Source organism: Podarcis bocagei, assembly GCF_964188305.1.
Source record: "Podarcis bocagei genome assembly, chromosome: 14".
Classification (NCBI taxonomy): Eukaryota; Metazoa; Chordata; class Lepidosauria; order Squamata; family Lacertidae; genus Podarcis; species Podarcis bocagei.
This window is the reverse complement of record NC_138139.1, coordinates 31,565,652-31,589,072: the sequence shown is the minus strand read 5'-3', so window position 1 is coordinate 31,589,072 and position 23,421 is coordinate 31,565,652. Positions and strand designations below refer to the sequence as shown.

General features: G+C 47.9%; 1 protein-coding gene across 2 annotated transcripts in view; it reads left to right on the top strand.

Annotated features, from left to right (window-relative positions):
* Window positions 1-595: 595 nt before the first annotated feature.
* PRKCB (protein kinase C beta) overlaps window positions 596-23,421 on the top strand; it is a 201,335-nt gene continuing 178,509 nt past the window's right edge. The window contains exons 1-2 of one of the 2 annotated variants that reach the window (XM_081170868.1): window positions 596-974; window positions 4,706-4,737. In XM_081170868.1, the coding sequence (XP_081026994.1) occupies window positions 784-974; window positions 4,706-4,737 (223 nt within the window). In that variant the 5' untranslated portion in view covers window positions 596-783. The remainder of the gene's footprint in view (window positions 975-4,705; window positions 4,738-23,421) is intronic. The other variant, XM_081170867.1, reaches the window with a different exon arrangement.

Genomic DNA, 23,421 nt, shown 5'->3' with positions numbered 1-23,421 from the left:
CAATCTTCCCACTTGTGATTCGCAGCTCCTGCTCTTCAAAGGCACTGAATCATAGAACTGTAGAGTTGGAAGGGACCCCAAGGGTCATCTAGTCCAACCCCCTGCAATGCAGGAACCATGGCACCTCCAAGGTGGGAGGCAGCACATAGCCGCACTGCCACATTTTGTTGCTGTTCCCTCTTGCAAAGAGACACATTCTAAGAAGTTCGGATTCCAGGGCTCAAAACGCAGACATTCTCCCTCTCTTTCTCCTTCCCCAAAGCCCTTGCTGCTGTGAGAGGTGCACTCTGCATGTGCTCAGAGGCACTCGGGGTCTTCCAACGCCCTGCCCCTTCTGGGCATCCTAATATTTTGAGCCTTTGAGAAACAGGCCTTGGAGGAGGAGGAGGAGAAGGAAGATAAAACAAGAAGGGGCCCCCACCGCCGCGCATCCGGAGGACGATCAGCAAAACGTAGCGAGGGGGCGTGGGCGGGGCCGGCACGGCTAGAGCTAGGTTGGGCGTGTCCTCGGGCCCCGCGGGGCGGAGCCTGGCGACGCCAGCCCCACAAAAAGCGAAAAGGGAGCGAGCGAGTGGGCGGGGCCCGGCATGCAGAGGAGGGGGCGGGGCCGGCAGGCGCGATTGGCTCCGGCGCTGGCTCTGCCCAGCTGTGGCCAGAGGTGTCGCGCGCCGCAGCAGCAGCTTCAGCACCAGCAGCAGCAGCAGCGCGGAGAGGAGGCGCCGCGGCATCCTTGCAGCAGCAGCGGCGGCGGCGGAGGCAGCAGGCTGGGCTGCGGGAGGGACCATGGCCGATCCAGCGGCGGCGGCTGCGACGGCGGGGGCGCCGTCCGGGTCCGAGGGTGAAGAGGGCCCGGTGCGCTTCGCCCGCAAAGGCGCGCTCCGCCAGAAGAACGTGCACGAGGTCAAGAACCACAAGTTCACCGCCCGCTTCTTCAAGCAGCCCACCTTCTGCAGCCACTGCACCGACTTCATCTGGTGAGCAGAACCGACCTCCCCCCAGGCCAGGGCGGCAGGAGGGTGGGGAACCCCACTTGCTCGGCATCTCCCCCCTCCCGATCTTGGGCTGCGCCACCCCTCCCTTGCCTTTGCTGAGCCGGGGCCCCCTCCCCCTATCGAGGGACGCCCCCTTGGCACCCGGCACCCTGGAGGATATGAAGAAGGGCTTCCTCTTCCTCTCTTCCCCGCGGTCCCAGGGCAAGCGAGCTCCTGTCCCCACTTAGCCCGGTCTCGGATCCTCCCCCTATCTCCCCTGTCCCCCTTTTCAGGGCTGCAGCCCCCGAGCCGTGTGATGCGCCTCAGACCCCCCACCCAGCGGACCTCGCTTGCAGCTTTTAGTCATCATTTCTCCTTGCCAGCTCCTTTTCCGGGGGAGGGGGAGCTTCCTCCCAACTTGCACCAGTCGTTGTACTCCAGGGCTGGGGGAGTGCCTCCCCCCCGTCCCTAAAATCTCCTCCCCAGATATGAGAAGATGAGCACCAAGCTCTGTCTGTCTCTGTTTCACACCCTGTCAAAGGGAGATCGCCTTCCTGTTGCAACCTTTAGCTGGAGTTTTTCTCCCTGGAGGGCCCCCTTTCTGTAGGATTCAGACGAGTCCTTACCTCCCACCCACCTACCTTTGCTGCCTGGGGCTCTTCAGAGAGGTACCACCTCCACCAGCTGCATGAATGCAGCAAGCCGCCTCTGAATTGTGTAGTCTCTGTGACTCTGTTCACTGGCAAAGACCCCCTAAGTAGATTCTAAGACCCCCCACCCTCTTCTTTCTGTTGAGAGACTCCCCCTCCACCATCGTTTTCAAAACACGCATCCCGTCCAAGCGTAAAAAACCTCAGCAGAGAGCTCCTTTCGTCCTCTCTGTCAGATACCACTGAGAACTGAGCAACCCAGGTTTTTTATTTTTATTGTCCCATCCATACCACAAAACATTTCCCACAATCTTGACCTTTTCCATAAAGTGCCTTCCTGCCTCATTTGTGCCCCTCTTCCTATTTCAGCAAGGGCATCCCCTCTCTAATGATATTGGACCTGACAGGATATCTGCAATAAGGCCCCCACCCTTCCATCATTATTGGATTATCCTACTCCACAGTTCCATGCACCCCATGGAGAAACTTCCAGTGGCCAAGGAAAGGCAAGGGAGGGGTGGCGCAGCCCAAGCTAGCCATGGTGAATCCCATCCACTTTCTACCTCTCTCCATCTGTTGTTGTGGAATTAGCTTAACAAGGTCTCCTCTCAGTCATGAATCTACTAGGCGGCCAGCCATAGGCAAGCCACTCCCTTTAACACACACACACACACACACACACACACACACACACACAAAAAAAATATGTAAGTAATGACTCTGACCTACTTTATAGGGTGGTTGTTGGGGACACACCACAATTGTGTGTGTGTGAACACTTTGGCTACTCTAAAGCACCATGCAGTGCAATAATAGAATTGTAGAGTTGGAAGGGACCCAACAGGCCATCTAGTCCAACCTCAGCAAATCACAATAGCCAAGGTGCTTATCTGGGGTCCTATCTCTGGGGGTAGTGAAACTGCCCTCCATCTTTGTAGATTCCAGGTATCCCTGAATTCTGTGGGGCGAAAGTCCCACTTTGGGAGGAAGGCAGGGAAGGGAGAGGGTTTGGGGTCATTGGAGGTAGCGTATGCAGAAATCGGGAGCGGGGTGTTATTGAGCATGTCCAGAGTGCCTTTATCTTTCCACCAAGTAATGGCACCTGACTTCACATGGATCTGGGACTAGGGAGATAACAGTGGTGGAGCAGGGGCAGATTGACTTCAGTCTTGTAAGAATGATTCATTTTTTTTAAAAAAAAACAAAAAACCACCCACACTAGAATTTTTGTGGTCCACCAATGTATGGTGTATTTGCAAAGCAAGAATGAATATTTGGGATATGGTGGCAGTTAAAGCATAACAAAGCTGTGCTCAGTGAACCTAAGTATGGAGAACACCAAGGTCCACCACTCACAGAATCATAGAATTGTGGAGTTGAAAGGGATCTTGAGGATCATCATGCAGCCCCCTGCAATGCAGGAATCTCAGCTAGATCATACATGATAGATGGCCATCCGTCCTCTGCTTTAAAATTTCCAGGGAAGGAGAATCCACCACCTCTCCCGGGAGCCTGTTCCACTGTTGCATCTCCTTCCTTGTAACTTGAATCCATTGCTTTGGGTCCTACCCTCCGGAGCAGCAGATAACAAGCTTGCTCCATCTTCCATGTGATGGCCCTTAAGATATTTGAGGAGGCTATTGTATCACCTCTCAGACTCCTCTTTTTCAGGTTAAACGTTCCCACCTCCCTCAACCGTTCCTCATAAGGCTTCCAGAGGCTTGTTCACCTTGGTCGCCAGTCACTACATACATTCCAGCTTGTCAATATCCTTCTTAAATTGTGGTGCCCAGAACGGGACACAGTATTCTAGATGTGGTCTGACCAAGGCAGAATAGAACAGGACTATGACTTCCCTTGATCTGGACACTATGCTTCTGTTGATGAAGCACTAGAATAGCATTAGCTTTTTTCCTGCTGCATCACACTGTTGACTCATGTTAAGCTTGTGGTCTATATTGCTGGGTGTGAATGTGAGTCTTATTTTAGCAAAGATCCCATCAAGTGATGTAGAACAAGGTCCTCTCTCTGCACAGGGTCTTGGAGAGCTGCTGCCAGCCAGAGTATCTCAGGCTGATGAAAGCTGTAGTCCCAAACAGCTGGAGGGCACCAGGTTGTGGAAGGCTGGCATAAACATCATCTCTGACCTGGCAGTTTCCTAGGTGTGCTAGGCTAGCAAGTGGGCCTCAGTCTCCCTCCTGCCAGCTCTGCTCTGGAGCAAAGACTGTCAGTTCTGGATAGACTTCAGACCCTGCAAAGGCCCCAGGAGGCAGTGATGGCCACCAGCTTGGATGGCTTTAAAAGAGGATTGGACAAATTAATGGAGAAAGAGAAGGCTATTGGTGGCTCCTAGCCACAATGGCCATGTCCTGCCTTCGTAGTTGGAGGCAGCAATGCTTATGAATGCCAGTTGCTGGAAACTACAGAAGGGGAGAGGGCTCTCGTGCTCAAATCCTGCTTGCTGGTTTGGCTACTGAGAGCAGGTTTCTGGACTAGGTGGGTGCCAGCCTGATCCAGCAGGGCTCTTCTTATGCTCTTTTGGAACCTCCAGGCTTAGAGGCAGTCTGTCTTGGTACAGTATATAGATTTTCAGAGTCTTTTTGCCATTGTGAGAACAGGATGCAGGACAAGATAGGCTATCATCCAATAAGCCATTCTTATGTTATTGAAGGCAAATCCAGTTGCACAGTCCTTTTCTGGGGCATTCACCCTACCTGGAGGCTCTGATCTATTGGTGAGCGTGGGAAACCAGGTACTATGGCGCTTTCTTTTTTTTTAAGCCCCCTAGTGAGGAAATGCTTTTCTTTCTATCCTCTGCCCCATCTTCTTTATCTCCCCATCCCACCATCAGTGTCACTAGAGCTTGAGAACTTCTATTGGGCATTGTTAGGGAACAACAGGTCTCCCTTTTTTTGGAGTGGGGAGGGCAGTTGCTGCTTGGAAGGCCTGGAGCTACAGAGGCTGGGACTGCAGTGCTTGTGGTAGAAAAGTGAATGTTTGGGTTGTGCGGGTTTGTACACACACACACACACACACACACACACACACACTCACTCCCTAACTTGGTGTTTTTCTCTCTTGCAGGGGGTTTGGCAAGCAAGGGTTTCAGTGTCAAGGTGAGTTACACACCAAATGCATATGTGAGTGAGTGAGTGAGTGAGTGCATGTCTTGGATGTGGTGTTCCCGAAAGACCTGAGTTCAAGTCCAGGCTTGCTGGAGGCAGAGCCCCAAACCTCTTTTAAGTGGTGGGGCTCCTCAGGTGTTGAAGTAAGGCAGATGCAAGCCCCCATAACCCTGTAATTTGGAGTCAAAGTCTTGCCTCTTAGGAAGGAGGGACTCATCCATTCCAGATGCTGAGTGCCTCTGCAAGTATGATTGGTGTGCATGTGTCTCCGTGTTACATCATTTGTTTCTACCCTATAACATGACCACTTGTCTTCTTACTGCGGCAAAAGGGGCACCCACTTTGTGGGTGCTGCGTCTTGGAAGGCTAATGTGTTGTACACCCCCCTCATATTGCAGTATATATATATTAAAGGTAAAGGGACCCCTGACCATTAGGTCCAGTCGTGACAGTCTCTGGGGTTGCGGCACTCATCTTGCTTTATTGGCTGAGGGAGCCGGTGTGCAGATTCTGGGTCATGTGGCCAGCATGACTAAGCCGCTTCTGGCGAACCAGAGCAGTGCACGGAAACGCCGTTTACCTTCCCGCCAGAGTGGTACCTATTTATCTACTTGCACTTGATGTGCTTTCGAACTGCTAGATTGGCAGGAGCAGGGACCGAGCAACGGGAGCTCACCCCGTCAAGGGGATTCGAACCGCCAACCTTCTGATAGGCAAGTCCTAGGCTCTGTGGTTTAACCCACAGTGCCACCCGCGTCCCTATATATATATTGGAGGTATGTAAATAAGTAAGAGTCCTGAGTCAGCTTGCCTGACCCCTCGGCACCATATCCAAATTGAGTGGTTTGCAGAGTAACTAGATTGTGGAACCACCACCCCACATCTAGCTGTTTGGACTTAGCCCTGGAACCTGTTTGAATGTTGTTGTTTTTTATGAGTGTTGGCCTGACTGAGATTCGGGTTGCAAGCTGGGGCGCCCCTCCACCCCCTTGAGCTCTCCTGCATGGCAACCGGCAGCCCCCGTTCTTCTGCACCCTCCATGTTGCCAGCTCCTGGGCCGTAAGAAGTGACTGATTGGCTGCCGACACCCATCAGGATGTGGGAGGCGGGTGGTGAGGCTGAAGGGGGAAGTGGGTGATGTGTTGATGTGACAGTCCAAATGTTGGGCTTCCTTTTTTCTTGGTGTCAAATCGCGTTGCAAGGGGTGGGGGCGGGGGCTGCTTTGAACGTGTTGTACTTTTGTTTTATCGGTCTTTCATGAGGAAATGGGCGATTCTCCTTCCGTTCTGCGGAGGGAAGGGTCCAAACTGAAGGTTGATAAAGTCTCAAAAGAGAAACTGACAGCTTGCACGGGTCAGAGTGACACTTTGGGTGTTCGTTTTGCTTTCCAAAGGTCCAATTTCCAGTTCCGATTGTTTTGTGGTAGCGTTCAAGGTGCAGATGAGTGCAACACCAGAGGAAACATGAGGTGTATATCCTTAGACTGTGCAATGCACAATGCAGATTAATCCTTTTTCATTATACTCTTTTTTGCCTTAATCAAACCATCCCCAACCTGGTGCCCACCAGATGTTTTGGACTGCATCTCCCATCTGCCTCCAAACATCTGGAGGGACCTGGCTGTCTTAATCAAATCCTGATAATCCTCACAAGGTGGTGAGTTTATTTTATGTGGCTTTCACTTTGCCTGCTGTTCGTCTCTGCTTCATTGCAAGGTGATGATTTTGTTCTGTTGTGAGCTGCTTTTGAATGGTATGTGGGTGAGAGGCAGGGTATACTTTCAGGAAATAAATAAAGGGATGGATTTCCTCCAATTTTCCAGCTGCAAGTTCATGGATGAAGTATGAATTTTAATCAGAACGAGTGTCTGCAAGTGTGGAATTGCAGAGGGGTGGTTGATCCAGAAAAAAGCGGCCTATTATAAATCTGGAGGCATGCAGAGGGTGTGGAACCCTATTTTATCTAAGAAAGATCATGGGTTTAAATAAGATGCAACATGTCAAAGTATGCAGAGTGATCTGTGCGATAACTTGTCAGGAGGTGCTGTTGCTATTTAACAGTATATCCCTTGGAAGAAGAAAAGTCATGAATTAAGAATTTGTAGGTCGCAGAAGGTTTCTCTTTTCATATGTAATCTACTTTGGAAATATTGCTTTAGCCACAAAATGGAGGAAATCAAGGTTCTCGTCTAAACAAAGACAGTAAGAATGCTGTATTTAAACACAGTAAATAGTTTTTATCTATTCTCCCCCACCCCACCAGGTGTTTAAGGAGATTGGGCAATGCTTTTAAATCGATAGCTTTCCAGTTTTTGTTACTAGAGCTGAATGAATGCAGCTGAAGCACTTTATAGATTGTGTGCACAAAACTGGGTCTGAATAAGATGCTTTGTGGATTAAATAACTCAATGTTGTCCTACCTCCTCTTCATGCAGTCTTTAAAGACTTGAAAGGCATATTAAATTTCGACAGATTAAGGTCTGCTGATGCTTAAAAATAAGAAGAATTTCTACTGTTTTAAATGACAGAACTATCATCTCTTTGAATGATATGGCTGTGAGTTTTTCATGTGTTCTGTGATTGATGTTGTATCTTCATTATTCAGTGAAAGGAGCTGAATTTGATTTTTTTTGGGGGGGTGGGGTCCTTTTTATATCCAGTTACAGTTTTGAAGCATTGTTTTGGGGCTCCATTTGGCTTCACTTCCCCTCACCCACATACACACACCTGATTTGAGATCTTGTATATCTTTAACCCATCCCTGTTGAATGACAATTGAAGCCTGGTTGTGGGTGGCTTTGAGATAAGAAGGTGGGTGTTGTATTTTGCCCCCTACCTTGCTGCTCAACTTTCTGAAACCTTGTGCATCTTCCACAGACACAATTCTCAGAAACTTGCACCCCATACAGTTGGGTCCAGGATACCTCATGGACTACCTAATCCCTTATATTCCATTCCAATCACTCAAATCTTCAGGGGAGTCACTCTTAGTGGTCTCCCGTGGCTCAGATGCGTGGCTCATACCCACCAGGATCATGGGCACGGTTTTATGGTCTCCCCAGTGCTTTTTTATCCTTTAAAAATGTTTAGGGGTACTCTCATTTTCCTACTCATATTGAAATACTGCCCCTCAATGAGGCCAAACTTAGAGTCACAAAATGTTTAGGGGTATGCGTACCCCCCAGAAAAAAGCACTGGTGTTCCCTTCTAGTTGAAATCAGACAAGCGTCAAAAAGCATCAATAGACGGGCAGTTCCAAAGTTTCGGTGCTGCTGCGCTAAATGATCTTACAGCCATGGAATAAGTGTTACGTTGCATCTGTAAGAGTGCCAGTTCCGCAGTTCAGAATGGTTGAGTGTGCATAAGTCAGCCCTTCAAGGAAACCCTTTGGAGGGAATCATGCGCCGCCCCCCCCCTCAAAATCTCTTCGTCTCCAAAATCTTAAATGGAACCTCAAAACACAGCTAATTTAAAGGATTGTGAGCTAATACAATGGAAACAGGCTGTGTCTTTTGAGTGCCTGTCTTGCTGCCTGCCTGCCTTTCTGGTGCTGTCATTTGTCCCTGAAGTAAAAGCCATGGATCAGGGAGCTGATGGTTCCTAAACATCTTCTGGAGAACATGAACACCAAAACGATTCCAGCAGGGGCCAGTTGTGTGGAAAGCTGGTGCACCCCAAATTCTGCGCATATCTCTGTATATCTTCCTTTGAACTGGATTTAATGCCTTGGACCAGGCGCTGTGCTGCTTGAATCAGTCCATGGGTTGCCTCCTTGCACCAGCCTGGGTCAAGCACAGCAAGGATTGAGTCCGTAGCATCTGGTGGGCTCTAGGCTGGGGAAAGCTGCCTTAAGAATCTGAATTGCTATGATCATTCAATTAGCCATCAATTTAAAACCAGAGAGTTTATTGTGTCAGCTTTTGTGCTTTACCTTTTGAGGAATTAACCCTTGGTTAGAGGAAGGGAAGAGGAGCTGCGCTTATTCACAGGTGTGGGAAGATGGTGGGGCTGCTAATGCAATTTGGGTTTTCACACTTTCTGAAACATTATGCAAACTAAAGATTAAGAACCTACAAAGAGCTTGCTGAATACGGCCCGTGGCCCATCTAGTCCACCATTCTGTTCTCACGGTGCCCAGCCAGTGGCCAAAGCACAGCTCTCCTTGGAAATTCACCCCTCTCTGAATTTTGTGTTGCAGTTTTCCAACCAAAGAATGTGTGCAAAAATGCATCTGTTCAGGAAAAGAACATATCAGGTATATTGTGTTGGGGAAATGTGTGCATTAGGCTGAATTGCACACAAAGGTTTTTATTTGCACTGAAATGCTGTCAAATGTTCATGAGGACTTTTGAAAAACAGCAACTTACAATTTGATGCAGAAATGTGCAGAACTGAACTTTAGACTGGGGGGAAAATGAGAAACTGAAACAGTTGTCCATGCTTAGCTAAGAGTGCTGTCTGGGTAGAGGAAAGGGGTCCAGCTCCAGAGGTGTCCTGAGAGGTTCTTCCCAGCCTTTGATTGTCCCTCATTTCCTCAGCTTGATGTCTTCCCTGCAGCTTCTTTTCCTGAAGGCTTCACTGTCTACTTTCCCTCAAGTTCCATTTCCTACCTACTTGGTCCACCTGCTTCTTACTCAATTGCTTCCCCATCTCCTGGGAATTCTTCCTACATAATTTCCAGCCCTCCATCTCACTGCCTGTCCATAAAGCCCATGCGAGTGAAGCTTTCATGCCAACCCAGCCACACTGACGATCCACTTCCCTGGCAAAAGCCTGGACGGTTCACAAACATGGTGGTCTTGGCAGTGTCATGATCCCTCCAGCAGAGTTTTGTGAACATTCCATGACATCACAGCAGCTCAGCTGGTCCTTGCCCTTGGATTACCTAGAGAGGCATGTTGTTCCCATACTTCCCCGAAACTATTTTTCTCAATCCATATTTTATTATTAATTTTGGCTGTATTTCTTTCATATCACATGTTATATTTTTCATAACAGGAGTTCAGTTGGCATCAGGGGCACAATATATTTCTTTGCCTTTTTCTAATTGCTTGAGCTTTGGCCTCTCTCTCAAGCAGAAGGCCCAGCCTCATTTAACATTTTGAGGCTTTTAAATTCTCATTTTGGAGCCATTAAGGCTGTAGCTTACTTTGGATAAGAATGTGAGCTTGCTTTGAGGTTTAACCTGTGCATCTCACAGAAGCTTTAAGTAGAGTGGTCATGGAGGTCTCGGTGTGGTGAAATCGGTCAAATGAAAAAGCAATATTGGGGTTGTCAGAAAACAGCATGTGCACATTATTGCTCTGAGACTGTTCTGTTGCTGACAAGGGCTATGCTGTCACGGGAATGCTGAGACTGGGTGGGGTGCAAACCTTGTAGAATTTCATATAATCATAGAATGGTAGAGTTCAAAGGGACCCCAAGGGTAGACTAGCCCAACCCTCAGCAGTGCAGGAATCATAACTAAAGCACCTCTGAAAGATTACCACCCTACCTCTGTTTACAAATCTCCAACAAAGGAGAGTCCATCACTTTCCACAGTAGCCCATTCCACTGTTGTTGAAGAAGAAGAGGAGTTTGGACTTGATATACCGCCTTTCATTCCCCTTAAGGAGTCTCAAAGCGGCTAACAGTCTCCTTTCCCTTCCTCCCCCACAACAGACACTCTGTGAGGTGAGTGAGTCTGAGAGACTTCAGAGAAGTGTGACTAGCCCAAGGTCACCCAGCAGCTGCATGTGGAGGAGTGGGGAAGCGAACCCAGTTCACCAGATTACGAGTCCACCACTCTTAACCACTACACCACGCTGAACAGCTCCTACCATCAGAATCTAACGTTCAGTCCAAATCTCCTTTCTTGTAATTTGAATCCATTGGTTTGCATCTTCTGGAGCAGCAGAAAGCAAACTTGGCTTTCCAACTTTTCTTGTAGAGATTCGGGTCCTTGTGGACCCAATACCTTCAACGGCCTTCTGTGGGTGGGAGATCAACATAAGAGCCTGCTAGATCAGGCCAATGGCCCATCTAGTCTAGCATCCTCTTTTTACAAGGGCCAACCAGATGCTCATGGGAAATGAGTAAGCAGAAGAGCAAATCTCCCCTCCTGTGGTTTCCAGCAACTGGTATTCAGAAGCATTGCTGCCTCCAAATGTGGAGGCAGAGCCAAGCGGCCATGGCCAAGTAGCCATTGGTGCCATCTCCTCCATTAATTTGTCAAATCCTTTTTAAAAAAGCCTTCTAGGTTAGTGTCCATCAATGCCTCCTGTGGGAGAAAGTCTCATAGTTTAACTATGTGCTGCGCTGAGAAGTCTTTCCTTTTATCTGTCCTGGACCTTCCGACGTTCTGCTTCATTAGGTGGTGTATGCAGAAATGACATCTTAGGAACTGAAAACGGGAGCTTTGTTAGAGCCCAGTGCCCTTCAGATCTTTTGAACTACAGAGGACGCTTGGGTTGCAAATGTGATCCATGTGGGATGCATGTTCACAACCCACAGTGTTCACAACCCGCGCCTGCGCACGCACGGGTTGTGATTTGGTGCTTGTGCACATGTGCAAAGTGTGATTTAGTGCTTCTGCGCATGTGCGGCTGCCAAAACCCGGAAGTAACCCGTTCTGGTACTTCTGGGTTTCGGCGGTCCGCAACCCAAAAAAATGCAACCTGAAGGGGCGAAGGGGCTGTAACCCGAGGTATGACTGTACTATTCTCTTTAGCCCCAGTCAGCATGGTTGTGGGATGATGTGTCTGAAGGGAGCACAGCTGTGCTGGCCATTAGGGCTGAGCGATGCCTGGTTTTCAACATCATGATATATCACTGGCTAAATATCATGAGACTGTATACCGAAATGTCACGATGTCTGAAATAAGGATAGAAATAATGAGGTGAACTGGGTAATATCCTGGCAACTGCTGCTACTTAGAAGTCTAAAATGGACACATTTTTCTGGCAGGGAGAAACCTCCTCTCCCTTGTGCATCTATCAATATTTTATATTTTATTCTTCACGGTTCCCCCCACATCATGATTTATTTATTTTTTACATAGCACGCACACACACATCGTGATTCACGACATATCACATGCCCAAATTTTGGAACTTTTACCACAATGTGGACTTCAAACCAATTTGGCATGATGTATCAATATGTCACCCAGCCCTAACTGACCAGGGCTGTAGTCCTAAACATCTGGAGCATCCCAGTTTAGGAAAGACTGTGTTAAGAGTTTGCTGGTGGCTGTGATATTTTTGCTTCTCACCTGCTTTACAGAGAACTCACCAGGTTCTCTGCTTTGAAAAGAGAAAAAGCACCCTTTTCAAAATAGCTGAAGTCTCATGGAACCTCCAGGTCCAAGGCAATCTTTCTAGATTCCCAGGTCCTTTGGGGCATTTGGCCACTGTGAGAACAGGGGGATTTGGCCTGATTCAGCCGCACAGCTCTTTTTAGGTACAGTGGTGCCTCGCAAGATGAAATTAATCCATTCCACAAGCCTCTTCGTCTAGCGGTTTTTTCGTCTTGCAAAGCAACCCTATTAGCGAATTAGCGCTATTAGCGGTTTAGCGGCTATTAAAAGCTTAGCGGCTATTAAAGGCTTAGCGGCTATTAAAGGCTTAGCGGCTATTAAAGGCTTAGCGGATTAGCGGCTAAAAGGCTATTAGCGGCTTAGCGGCTTAGAAAAAGGGGGGGAGCGGAAAAAAATCGGAACACTTGCTAGACGTTTTCGTCTTGCAAAGCAAGCCCATAGGGAAGATCTTCTTGCGAAGCAGCTCAAAAACGGAAAACCCTTTCGTCTAGCGGGTTTTCCGTCTTGCAAGGCATTCGTCTTGTGGGGCACCACTGTACTTATCTGGCTGCACCCTCAGTTAGTGCCAGAAGCTGAGACCTGAGACCAGCAGCTACCTAGGAATGTTGGAGCGCCCTCTCCAGGCATGGAGGGGAATGGAGTGTGCAACATCAGCCACCCGCCCATTGACAGGCAGTAGAAACCTTTTGGCTAGTTAGGCTGGGTATAATTCCTCCAGGAGCCTTCTGTTGTTCTAGCCAGGCCACCAAATCTGCTTCCTTTTGACTTCCAGCTTGTTCATTCACCCCCGGGTAAGATTTCAGGTGCAGTTTCCTGGGTCCTAAGGCTTTTCTCCTTTCCAGTTTTGCTTTTCTGGGACATCCTTGTCAATAATGAGGTTGCTAATTAGCTCTTAATACCTGTTTAAAGTCTCTCAGTTGAAACGCTGGAGCAGATTGGGTTGGAACGGAAGTAATTGGAAGCACTAATAGGCTGCCGCTAATTGCTAGCCGGTGTTTGCAGTGAGCCAGGTAAAGTGTGGAAACTGCAGGATTATTTTTTTTGGGGGGGGAGAGGGGGCTTTGTGGTATTGAGGGCAATGCCAATGTGAATTCCATTTCTATTTCAAATGCAGTAAAAGAAGTACTTAATTCGTTCCAGAGGTCTGTTCTTAACCTGAAACTGTCCTTAACCTGAAGCACCAATTTAGCTAATGAGGCCTCCCGCTGCTGCCACACAGCCGGAACACAATTTCTGTTCTCATCCTGAAGCAAAGTTCTTAACCTGAAGCACTATTTCTGGGTTAGCAGAGTGTGTAACCTGAAGCGTATGTAACCTGAAGCGTATGTAACTTGAGGTACCACTGTAGTTCTCTGCTTACCATGCTGTTGGCTTCCATAAATTTTCTGCGATTGCACTGCCTGTGAGCAGAATCTCACCTATTATCTCCTGTGAGTTGTGCCATATCAACACAACACTGAAAACACTGGGGTCCCAGCTTGTTGAGTATGTGAGTTGATAAAAGATGTCTGAGAAGAGGTGGAAAGAGCTGTAGTCTGAGCTGCGCATTGTAACCAAAGTGCCATATCTGCTTCTGTGGGTCGCTGGACTGTGGGTAGCTGATGCTGTGGGGAGCTGAAGCATGAGTGCCAGCAGGATTGGGACCAGAGTTGGAGGCAATGCTGGGGAAGCTCTAGGCCAGGCATAGGCAAACTCCTTTGTAGTCCCAAATATCTGGAGGGCTGGAGTTTGCCTATGTCTGGTCTAGGGCTGCTGATGTGAACAAGTTATTGGGCAGGCCAAGTAAACCCTGCCCCCCACAATCAATCACATGATGTGGTGCAAAGACACCATTTGAAAGGCAATGCCCATCAACTTTGGGGAGGCCCAGCCCCCTCAAATATTTTATGGGGGGCGGGTGAAGGGACCTTGGCCCCTAGGAGTTGGCTCCTACAGGCAGATCTTCATCTGGCAAGGCGGCATCAATTGAGGGATGGTCTATAGCAAGTCAGAATGTGCAGAGGAAGTCTGTCCAAGGAGGACTGTGAGGAAGAAATATATCAGTGAGGTAAGTGTGCATTTGGGAAAGGAAAGAGAGCCTCAGATCCCTGGTCCATCTAGCTCAGTACTGTCAACACTGAGTGGTAGCAGCCCTCCAGGTTTTCATACCGGAGCCTAGAGCTACCAGGGATTGACCTTGGGGGCTTCTGCACTCAAAGCAGATGCTCTACTATTGAGCCACAGGAAGAACAGATGGTCTGGAGCAAGACTGGGGAGCCACATGTGCAGAGTGCCTCTGCCATCTGTATAGAGGCCAAAGCCTGAACCACAAGTATTTTTAGCCAGAGAGGAGTCATGCCAAGGCCGCGGCAAATCTCCCTCTTCTCCTCTTTCTCTGCATCCATGAGTGATTCTCCAATTGCTCTAGCGAGCATCTTCCTGCTTTAAGGGTCCTGGCCAATCCCAGCAGTTAGGAGGTCCTGAGTTATGAACTTGCCTCATTATTCCCTCTACTAATGCCTTAATTTTTTTGGCATGCCAGACGAGGAATCGTGTAGCGAGGCGGAAGCTAAGCCTCGCCTCGCCTCGCCTGCCAGCCAGCCAGGCCTCCTCGGATGCTCACTTGTTTTCATCCTTCGTTCCAGAGCGTCGGCGCATGCCTGAGATGCTCTCAGCCCACGTCTCGGGCCTTGGCAGGTTGACAGCCGTGTCTGTGCTAATATACAACACGTTGCATTTTTTTTTGACACAGCTGCTTTCCTTGGAGAGGGGGAAGAACCCACCCAAACAGTCCTCTTTGGCAAGATCCCCTCTCCTCCCACGGATGGCGAACGAATGAGCCTTCCTTACATACGCCACAAATCCCACAGGCGGGGGCGGGAAGAAACTCACACTGCCACATTTTGGGGCGGATGGGATTTCTAGGTTTGTGCACTGTTGAGTCCAAAGCCTTCCGCTGAGGATGCTGAATGGAGAGGCAAAACTTGTTTAAGGCCAAAGGCCGTATTCCTTTATAGGCAACCGTGTGTGTGTCACATGTCAGTGGTAGGTGGAGCCAGAGGCAGAAGTTGGCGGAGCAATGTATTTATGTATGTATTCATTTTTTGCTTTACATAGAAGACTACTTTCTACTCACACTCATTCACCCTCTCTGTTCTCCATCAGCATTCAAGGGCACTTTCCAGTGAGGCAAAAATACTGAAGGTAGACAAAACTGAGTAGATGGTCCAATGTAGACTCTCCAAGTGTCCCGATTTTCCAGGGACAGTCCCAGATTTACAGAAGCTGTCCCAGTTTCTGATTTGATCCTGGAATTTCCTGTTTTTTCTTATGACGTCCCTATTTTCATCAGAGAAACATTGGAGGGTATGGTAGGACATCTCAATTGTCACTGGAGTAATGTTGGAGGGTATGGAGTTGTGTGACGCCCGAGCCAAGGAGATAAGTAACTATGCAACCTTTAGAAGACACCTGAAGGCAGCCTTGTATAGGGAAGTTTTTTAATATTTAATTATGTTTTTATAAATGTTTGAAGCCACCCAGAGTGACTGGGGCAACCCAGTCAGATGGGTGGGGTATAAAACTATTATCATTATTAGGGCGTCCCTATTTTCAATGGAGAAATGTTGGAGGGTATGTCAATGGTCTGGCTTGCTTCCTGAGTTCCTATTTAAACTAGCCATTTCTGCAGAACCATGAGGACATTTTTTAAAGGAGAAGGAATACAGGTGAGTTGTAGAACACATCCTTTGCATGCATAAAGTCCCAGGCTAAATCCTCAATGGCCTCTCCATGTAGGACTGGGAGGGATTCCCTGGCTGAAACCCTGGAGAGATGCTGCCAGTCAGGGTGGACAATATTGTCATAGATGCTCCAATGGACCGATCCAGTAAAAGGCACTTTTCTACATTCCTCCACTTCCTTTGAACCACTATGACGCCTATCCACAATGCTGTAGCCCCAAACATCTGGAGGGTCCAAGGTTGGGTAAGGCTGAGTTAGTTGGAGGAGGGCAATGGGGCACAGCAGCGCCTGCTTCCCCTCGGCTGCTCCTCTTCACCCACCCCATTGCTTCCTGTTTTAAGCAGGCTTTGAATGAGATGGTTCTGCTTGATGCTTGTTAAGCATCTTCTGCTTTCATGATGAAGGTGACTTTTTCCTTTTTTTAAGGGAAAGAAAGCTTTAAATTCTGCAGAATTGGAAGCCACCTGAAAATGTTTCCAACTGGCTCTGTCTGCTTCCTCTTTCTCTTTCCACCACTTGAGTTGCCTGGGCCAGTAGTGGGTGCAAAGGAGCCAACTCCTGGGGGCTGAGGTCCCTTCACCCTCCAATAAAACATTTGAGGGGGCAGCCCCTCAAATGTTGATGGACATTGCCATTCAAATGGTGTGTGTGTGCCACATCTTGTGGCCAATTATGTGGGGTGGGGCTTACCTGCCCCCCCCCAATATTTTATTTTAGTTGGCACCTTTGAGTGGGTGACAAAACCAGTGCAGTCAAGTGGAAGGAGTTTTGACTGGGGGCAAGTGTGCCTGGGTTCAAATGTCTGCTCATCTCTCTGTCTCACTTCTGCAACTTCAGCAGAAAGGAACTGAGGGTTGCCTGTACACCTTGTTCATCACTGGAGGCTCCATCCAGATACCAACAAGAACATAAGAAGCACCTGCTGGACCAGACCAATGCCCCATCTAATCCAGCATCCTGTTCCCACAGTGGCAAACCAGATGCTTCAATATGAAACCTGCAAGCAGGACCCCCAGCACAACGGCAACTCTCCCCTCCTGTGGTTTCAGTTCCAGCTGTAGAGGCACAGCATAGCTGCCATCATAGCTAGGAGCCATTGATAGGCCTCCATGAATTTGTCTAATCCTCTTTTAAAGCCGTCCAAGTTGGTGGCCATCACTGCGTCTTGTGGGAGTGAGTTCCAAAGTTTTACTGTGTGCTGTATAAAGGACTTTATGTGTGTTAAATCTTCCAGCATTCAGCTTCATTGAATGTCTGTGAGTTTTAGTGTTCTGGGTGAAGGAGAAAAACTATTCTCTGTTCACTTCCTCCCTGCCATACATACCGTATTTTTCACTCCATAAGACACACCTGACCATAAGACGCGCCTAGATTTTAGAAGGGGAATGCAAGAAAAAAACTATTTTTAAAGGGAGCGCTGAGCAGAGTCTGTATGCATCCCAGGCTCTGCTTAGCGCTCCCTTTCATAAGCCGTGTGGAGCATGTGTGTGGCACTTGCAGGCTTTTCCCCAGGAGGGAGAAAAGCCCCCAAGAGCCACGCACTCTTTAAAGGGTGCACGGCTCCTGCGGGCTTTTCTATGAGGAAAGAGAAGGGACTGATTGGCCGCGTCAGTCCCTTCTCCCACCTCGGGGAAAAGCCTGCAAGAGCCGCGCAGAGAGTGTGTGTCTCTTGCGGGCTTTTCCTGCCTGCCTCCCGCCTGCATTTGCTCCATAAGAAGCACACACATTTCCCCTTACTTTTTAGGAGGGAAAAAGTGTGTCTTATGGAGTGAAAAATACGGTAATTTCATATGCATCAATCATGCCACCTCTTACTTGCTTATTCTCTAAACTACTGTATTTTTTGCACCATAACACTCACTTTTTTCCTCCTAAAAAGTAAGGGAAAATGTCTGTGCGTGTTATGGAGGGAATGTCTACAGGTGGCATGCCTACGGATTTTCCTCCTCTAAAAACTATGTGCGTGTTATGGTCGGGTGCGTGTTATGGAGCGAAAAATACGGTAATTAGATGGGGAAGGGGCTCTTGCTCTTGGAACTTTGAATATGGGATGCTGTCAACAGAGAAGCTTTTGACCTTGGTGGTACCACTTTGGACGTGGTTTCCATGGTGATCTGGCCCAGGTAAAGGTAAAGGTACCCCTGCCCGAACGGGCCAGTCTTGACAGACTCTGGGGTTTGTGCGCCCATCTCACTCTATAGGCCGTGGGCCAGCGCTGTCCGGAGACACTTCCGGGTCACGTGGCCAGCGTGACAAAGCTGCATCTGGCGAGCCAGCGCAGCACACGGAACACCGTTTACCTTCCCGCTGGTAAGCGGTACCTATTTATCTACTTGCACCCAGGGGTGCTTTCGAACTGCTAGGTTGGCAGGCGCTGGGACCGAGCAGCGGGAGCGCACCCCGCCGCGGGGATTCGAACCGCCGACCTTTCGATCGGCAAGCCCTAGGCGCTGAGGCTTTTACCCACAGCGCCACCCGCGTCCCCTTCTAAATCGCCTTCTAAATCCATGGATGGTCCAGGAATCAGTGTGTTTTTACATGAGTAGAATGTGTGCTTTTATTTAAAATGCATCTCTGGGTTATTTGTGGGGCATAGGAATTCATTCATTTCCCCACTCCAAAAAATATAGTCTGGCCCTCCACAAGGTCTGAGGGACAGTGGACTGGCCCTCTGCTGAAAAAGTTTGCTGACCCCTGCTCTAGGAGAACACGTGGCGTCGCCTTACACCGAGTCAGACCACAAGTCCATATAGCTCTGTGTTGTTGACGCTGACTGCCAGTGTCTCTCTGGTTTCTCAGAAATGTGAATGTTCCCAGGTTTAGGAATTAAATCTGAGCCTTCAGCATGCAGTGCTGATGTTGTGCCCCTGAGCGATGGCCGTCTGAGGAACTCAACATGCTTTGTGTCTTTGGCTTCTTCCTCTTTGGAGGCCCCTGGCTGGGGGAGGCAGGAAAAAGTGGGTTTCGGAAATCTGATGTTTCTGCTCAGAACTCTTTGTCTTTGCTTTGCACACTCTGGGGAACTAGTCATGTGAGGGCAGCTGCACAAACCCCTCTCATCTCGTGGGCAGAACTCAGCGGTAGACATCAACTGGCTCTCTCCTCTGTCCTTCTCTCCAGAAAACCCTGCCTTTTTCTGTGAAAGGGGGGGGGGGTTCAGAGAATTATTGGCAGGCACCTCAAACTACAATTCCCCAGGATTTTGAAGAAGAGAACTGTAGTGTAGGTTTAGCAGATGAGCATGAAACAGGGGAGATGGGTGTGCCTCCCTCCTGCCACTGCTGCCAAACTGGAGACTAGAAACATGGAAAGGATGCGCTTGATAGTCCTAAGAGCATAAGAACAGCCCTGCCGCTGTATCACGCCAAAGGGGGGTTCATCATTGCTCAACATCCTGTTCTCATAGTGGGTGACCAGACGCCCCAAAAGAAAAAACCTAAAGCAGGATGGGGAGGAAGCGCTTTTCCCTCCTGTAGTTTCCAGCAACTGGTACTCAGAGGCATTCTGCTTCTAACAGTGGTGGGAGAATGTATCCATCAGGCTCGATAGCCTTCTGCTCTGCTCTGGGAGCCAGTGTGGTGTAGTGGTTAAGAGTGGTAGTCTCGTAATCTGGGGAACCGGGTTCGCGTCTCCGCTCCTCCACATGCAGCTGCTGGGTGACCTTGGGCTAGTCACAATTCTGAAGTCTCTCAGCCCCACTCACCTCACAGAGTGTTTGTTGTGGGGGAGGAAGGGAAAGGAGAATGTTAGCCACTTTGAGACTCCTTAGGGTAGTGATAAAGCAGGATATCAAATCCAAACTCTTCTTCCTCTCTGCGGCGAATTTGCCTAACCCTCTTTTAAAGCCATCTGAGCTTGTGCCTCTCGTTGCCTCTCGTGGGAGCATATTCCATATTGTAACTTTGTGCTGTTTGTGAAGAAGGATTTCCTTTTGTCTGTCCTGAATCGCCCAACATTCTGCTTCATTGGCGATCCCTGAGTTTTAGTGTTATATGATTTGACCTTAAAGCGCCATTTAGTCCAACCCCTTGCAATGAGAGAGCGAATGTCCAGGCTTCTCTGGATTGGCCCTTGATATGCATCATTTCAGTAATAGAACAAGGTTATGCTAATAAAGGCAGTCTTTGTTTAGTCTAGCCTTCTCCAACCTGGTGTTTTGGACTACAACTCCCATCAGTTTCAGCCAGCACATTCAAATGCTGAAGTGTGTTTATATCTGCTATCTTGGGCAACCAGCTGGAGCCCACGGCAAGGCTATTTCCTGGGCTGTATCTTTTCAGCGGTGATGGGGGGGGGGAATCACATGTCTGTTCCCTTCTCTGGGTTTGAAAACTGGCAGAGCAGGGAGGCAAGCCCAGTGGTTAATTTTATTTTTTGGCTGCACAAGTGAGGTTCTTCTTCCTCCTTTCACTGCTGCTGGGGAAGGGCTGTGGCTCATAGGTAGAGCATCTATTTTGCATGCACAAGGTCCCAGGTTCAATCCCAGGCAGTTCCAGGTATGCTTGTGAGCAGTGTTAGAAACTCAGATATGTAACCTAGGCACCAAATGACTCCTCAGACCAAGGTTACAATTGCCAGAACGGCATATCTAGGTGCCATTTTGGGGTAAGGCAGCTCTAACGTCTTATTTTTCAAAAGATGGACTGATTGTGTTTGATTCTCAGTTAAGCATCTGGCTAGTTCAGAGGACAACCTTGAGCTAGTTTAAGAACTTTGAGAACTTAAAGAAGAAAAGTCACCCTAAGGTCCCAGGTCAGGTCACAACAATCAAAACACAATATTAAAAAGTAGTTTTAAACAACTTGCAACCACAGAAATATGCAAAAACCAGACATTCCAAGTGTTCAAAACCAGGCTTCAGAGTTTGGTCTGTAGCTGTGTGGGTGAGGTAGATGGACAGATGGATGGATGGACCAGGTCTACTCCACTCCCTGCCCCCTGCAACTGGAAATGGTACAGGAAAAAGGATGGGCAATTGATCTGGTTAAATGTATAAGGCACCATTTGGTAATGAAACAATACTTTTAAAAAACTAATGAACTGGCGCCAAGCTCTCCAGCTGAAAGCTCCAGAGCTAGATCAAGGGGTTAAGTTAGATTCCCTGAAACGATGGAGAGACTTTTAAAAGTGGAAGAAAGACAAGTCTAAGTTCCTTCTTGCAGTACAAGACAGTGTGTCTAGCACTGCAGCCTCTGTGTCTCTGGAGAAGTCAGTTGCGTTCTGCTGTTGGCACCCAGGAACTGGGCTTCCTTTGTCTTCTATATCTTGGCGGTTGCTCCACTGCAAGAGGCATTGTCTGTTGGCTGCAGCAAAAGGACTGCAGAGTATTAATCATTTTGAGGCTGGATGCACCAGCAACCACTTCATTGGAAACTTGACTGCAGATTGTTTTGATCTTTGCTGTCGGTCTCTCTAGATCCTCCCTTCCCTTCTCTTTCTGCTGACTGGACTTGGCCTGGGTACAACTTCTCTTTCTAAATAGTAATAATTTTCAGAGGGGTAGCCACAAGAGATATATAGATATTCATTTTTAATTATATTTAGAACCTGCCAGCGTCGAACAGGTGGTTAGAGTGTCGAACAGGTCAGCATGCGGCAAAGTCTGATAAGCTACAGTATCTCAGATTTTACTTGACCCATCTACATGGCTAATCCAGGAAGAAGAGTAAATCATAGTGCAGGTGGGTGGGGGGAGCTTGAAAACCAATGTCAGCTAATGGGGTTAAAAGGGGGAGTTGGGGAGGAATATTTCAGCCTCTAAAATGCTTAAAAGTTTGGGGTGGGCTGCTTGAGGTTTCCCCAAAGCTCCTACTGGCAGTAAAAGGACGGAGTGTTTCAGAAACTTCAGGCAAGACACAAGGGGGCTTGTGAAGAAGATGCAGCAGAGACTGTACTTTTTGAGAATACTAAGGAAAAACCATCTTCCGCAGAAACTGCTGCTTGCCTTCTATCACTGTGCCATTGAGAGCGTGCTCACTTATGGCTTATGTGTGTGGTATTGAAGCTGTACTACCCAGGACAGGATGGGGTTGTGCAGGGTTGTTAAGGTAGCAGAGAGCATTATTAGCTTCCCACTCTCCACTTTAGAGCAGATTTATGCCACAAGGTGCCATAGGAAGGCACTGGACATAGTAAAAGATCCATCGCATCCTGGTCACTGTCTCTTCGAGCTTTTGCCGTTGGGACGGAGATACAGGACGATGAAGACAAGAACGAGCCGTCTTAAGAACAGCTTCTTCTCCAGAGTGATCTCGGCCCTGAATGGGAAGCCCGGACTTTGAAAGTCATCTAATCTCCCTTGCTGTATTATACTGTATTGTTTAATTAGTGTTTTTATGGAGCAGTCAAGTAATTTCGTTGTCCCCGAAGGGGGCAATGACAATAAAGATATTATTATTATTATTATTATTATTATTATTATTATTATTATTATTATTATATCAAAGAGAAAACGTCAACAAATATTCAAGATGTGCCAAAAGTTTCTATTTCACCCAGCAAAACTTTAAATATGAAATATACTGCAAACACTAATTAATTGTTCTTAATGTTCTTAATTATTTTGAGGTTTGGCAGGTACCTGCTGTGAAACCTCAGAAGATCATCATCACGACAATAAAAAATAAAAAATAAACTTGCTGTCAAATGCTAAATGCTACTGCGTACCAACTGTCAAATTCTGTCAGATATAGCTGGATGTCAAATACAGGTGGGAATATTAGAATATCTGATAAATATGAGGCAGCAGCGTTCTTAGGGTGTGTGTGGAAATCTAGGAACAATCTTTTTTTAAAAAATATTGTATCTACCTGTTCTTCTGCAATGGAGCTCAGAATAACTTCCATTGGGTAGAAGGGGAGCACTTTTCAGCTAGTCTCCATACAGGAACTGAACAGTCCCAAATTCCTTAGCTCCAGCAAGGAAGCTTCATTATGTTGTTTTGGCACTATTAAATACCAGCATTGAATTTGGGAGAAGCTTCTGTTCTTGTTGTTGGATTAGACAATTAGGTGTCTATTGACACCTAATTAGGGCTGGCCAATAAATTGATACATTGCCCAGAACCGGTTTGAAGTCCATCTTATCATATTGGCTTCGTAATTTTTGACCTGGCAATATATTGTGAATCGTGATGTGTGAAGCCAGCCAATGCCTCTGCATAGCTCCACCCTTATTTCAGACATCGTGATATATCATTATATTGTGATGTTTAGCTGGTGATATATTGTGATGCTGAAAACCGGATTTCACCCAGCCGTACACCTAATTAGTGGACTCTAGTGATCAGGGTTTCTTTAGATGTAAGAAGAGCTTGGCTACTGGATCGGACCAAAAGGGGATCCATTTAGGGCAGCATCCTGTTCTCACAGTGGCCAGTCAGATGCCCCATTTGGACACCCAGAAACAGGACCTGAGCACAACAGCCCTATCTTCCCAGCAACTGGCATTCCAAGCCTCTGAAAGTGGGGGTGAAATCTAGCCATCATTGCAAGTAGCCATTGATAGCCTCATCCTCCATAAATGGTCCCATTCTTTCTTAAGGCCATCCAAGACAGGGGTCTCTTGTGGGAGTGAATTCCATAGGTTTGTGGAGCGCCTGGACTTCCGTTCTAATTCTGGGGTGCCCAGCATTGAATTTAGCATGTTAAAATATA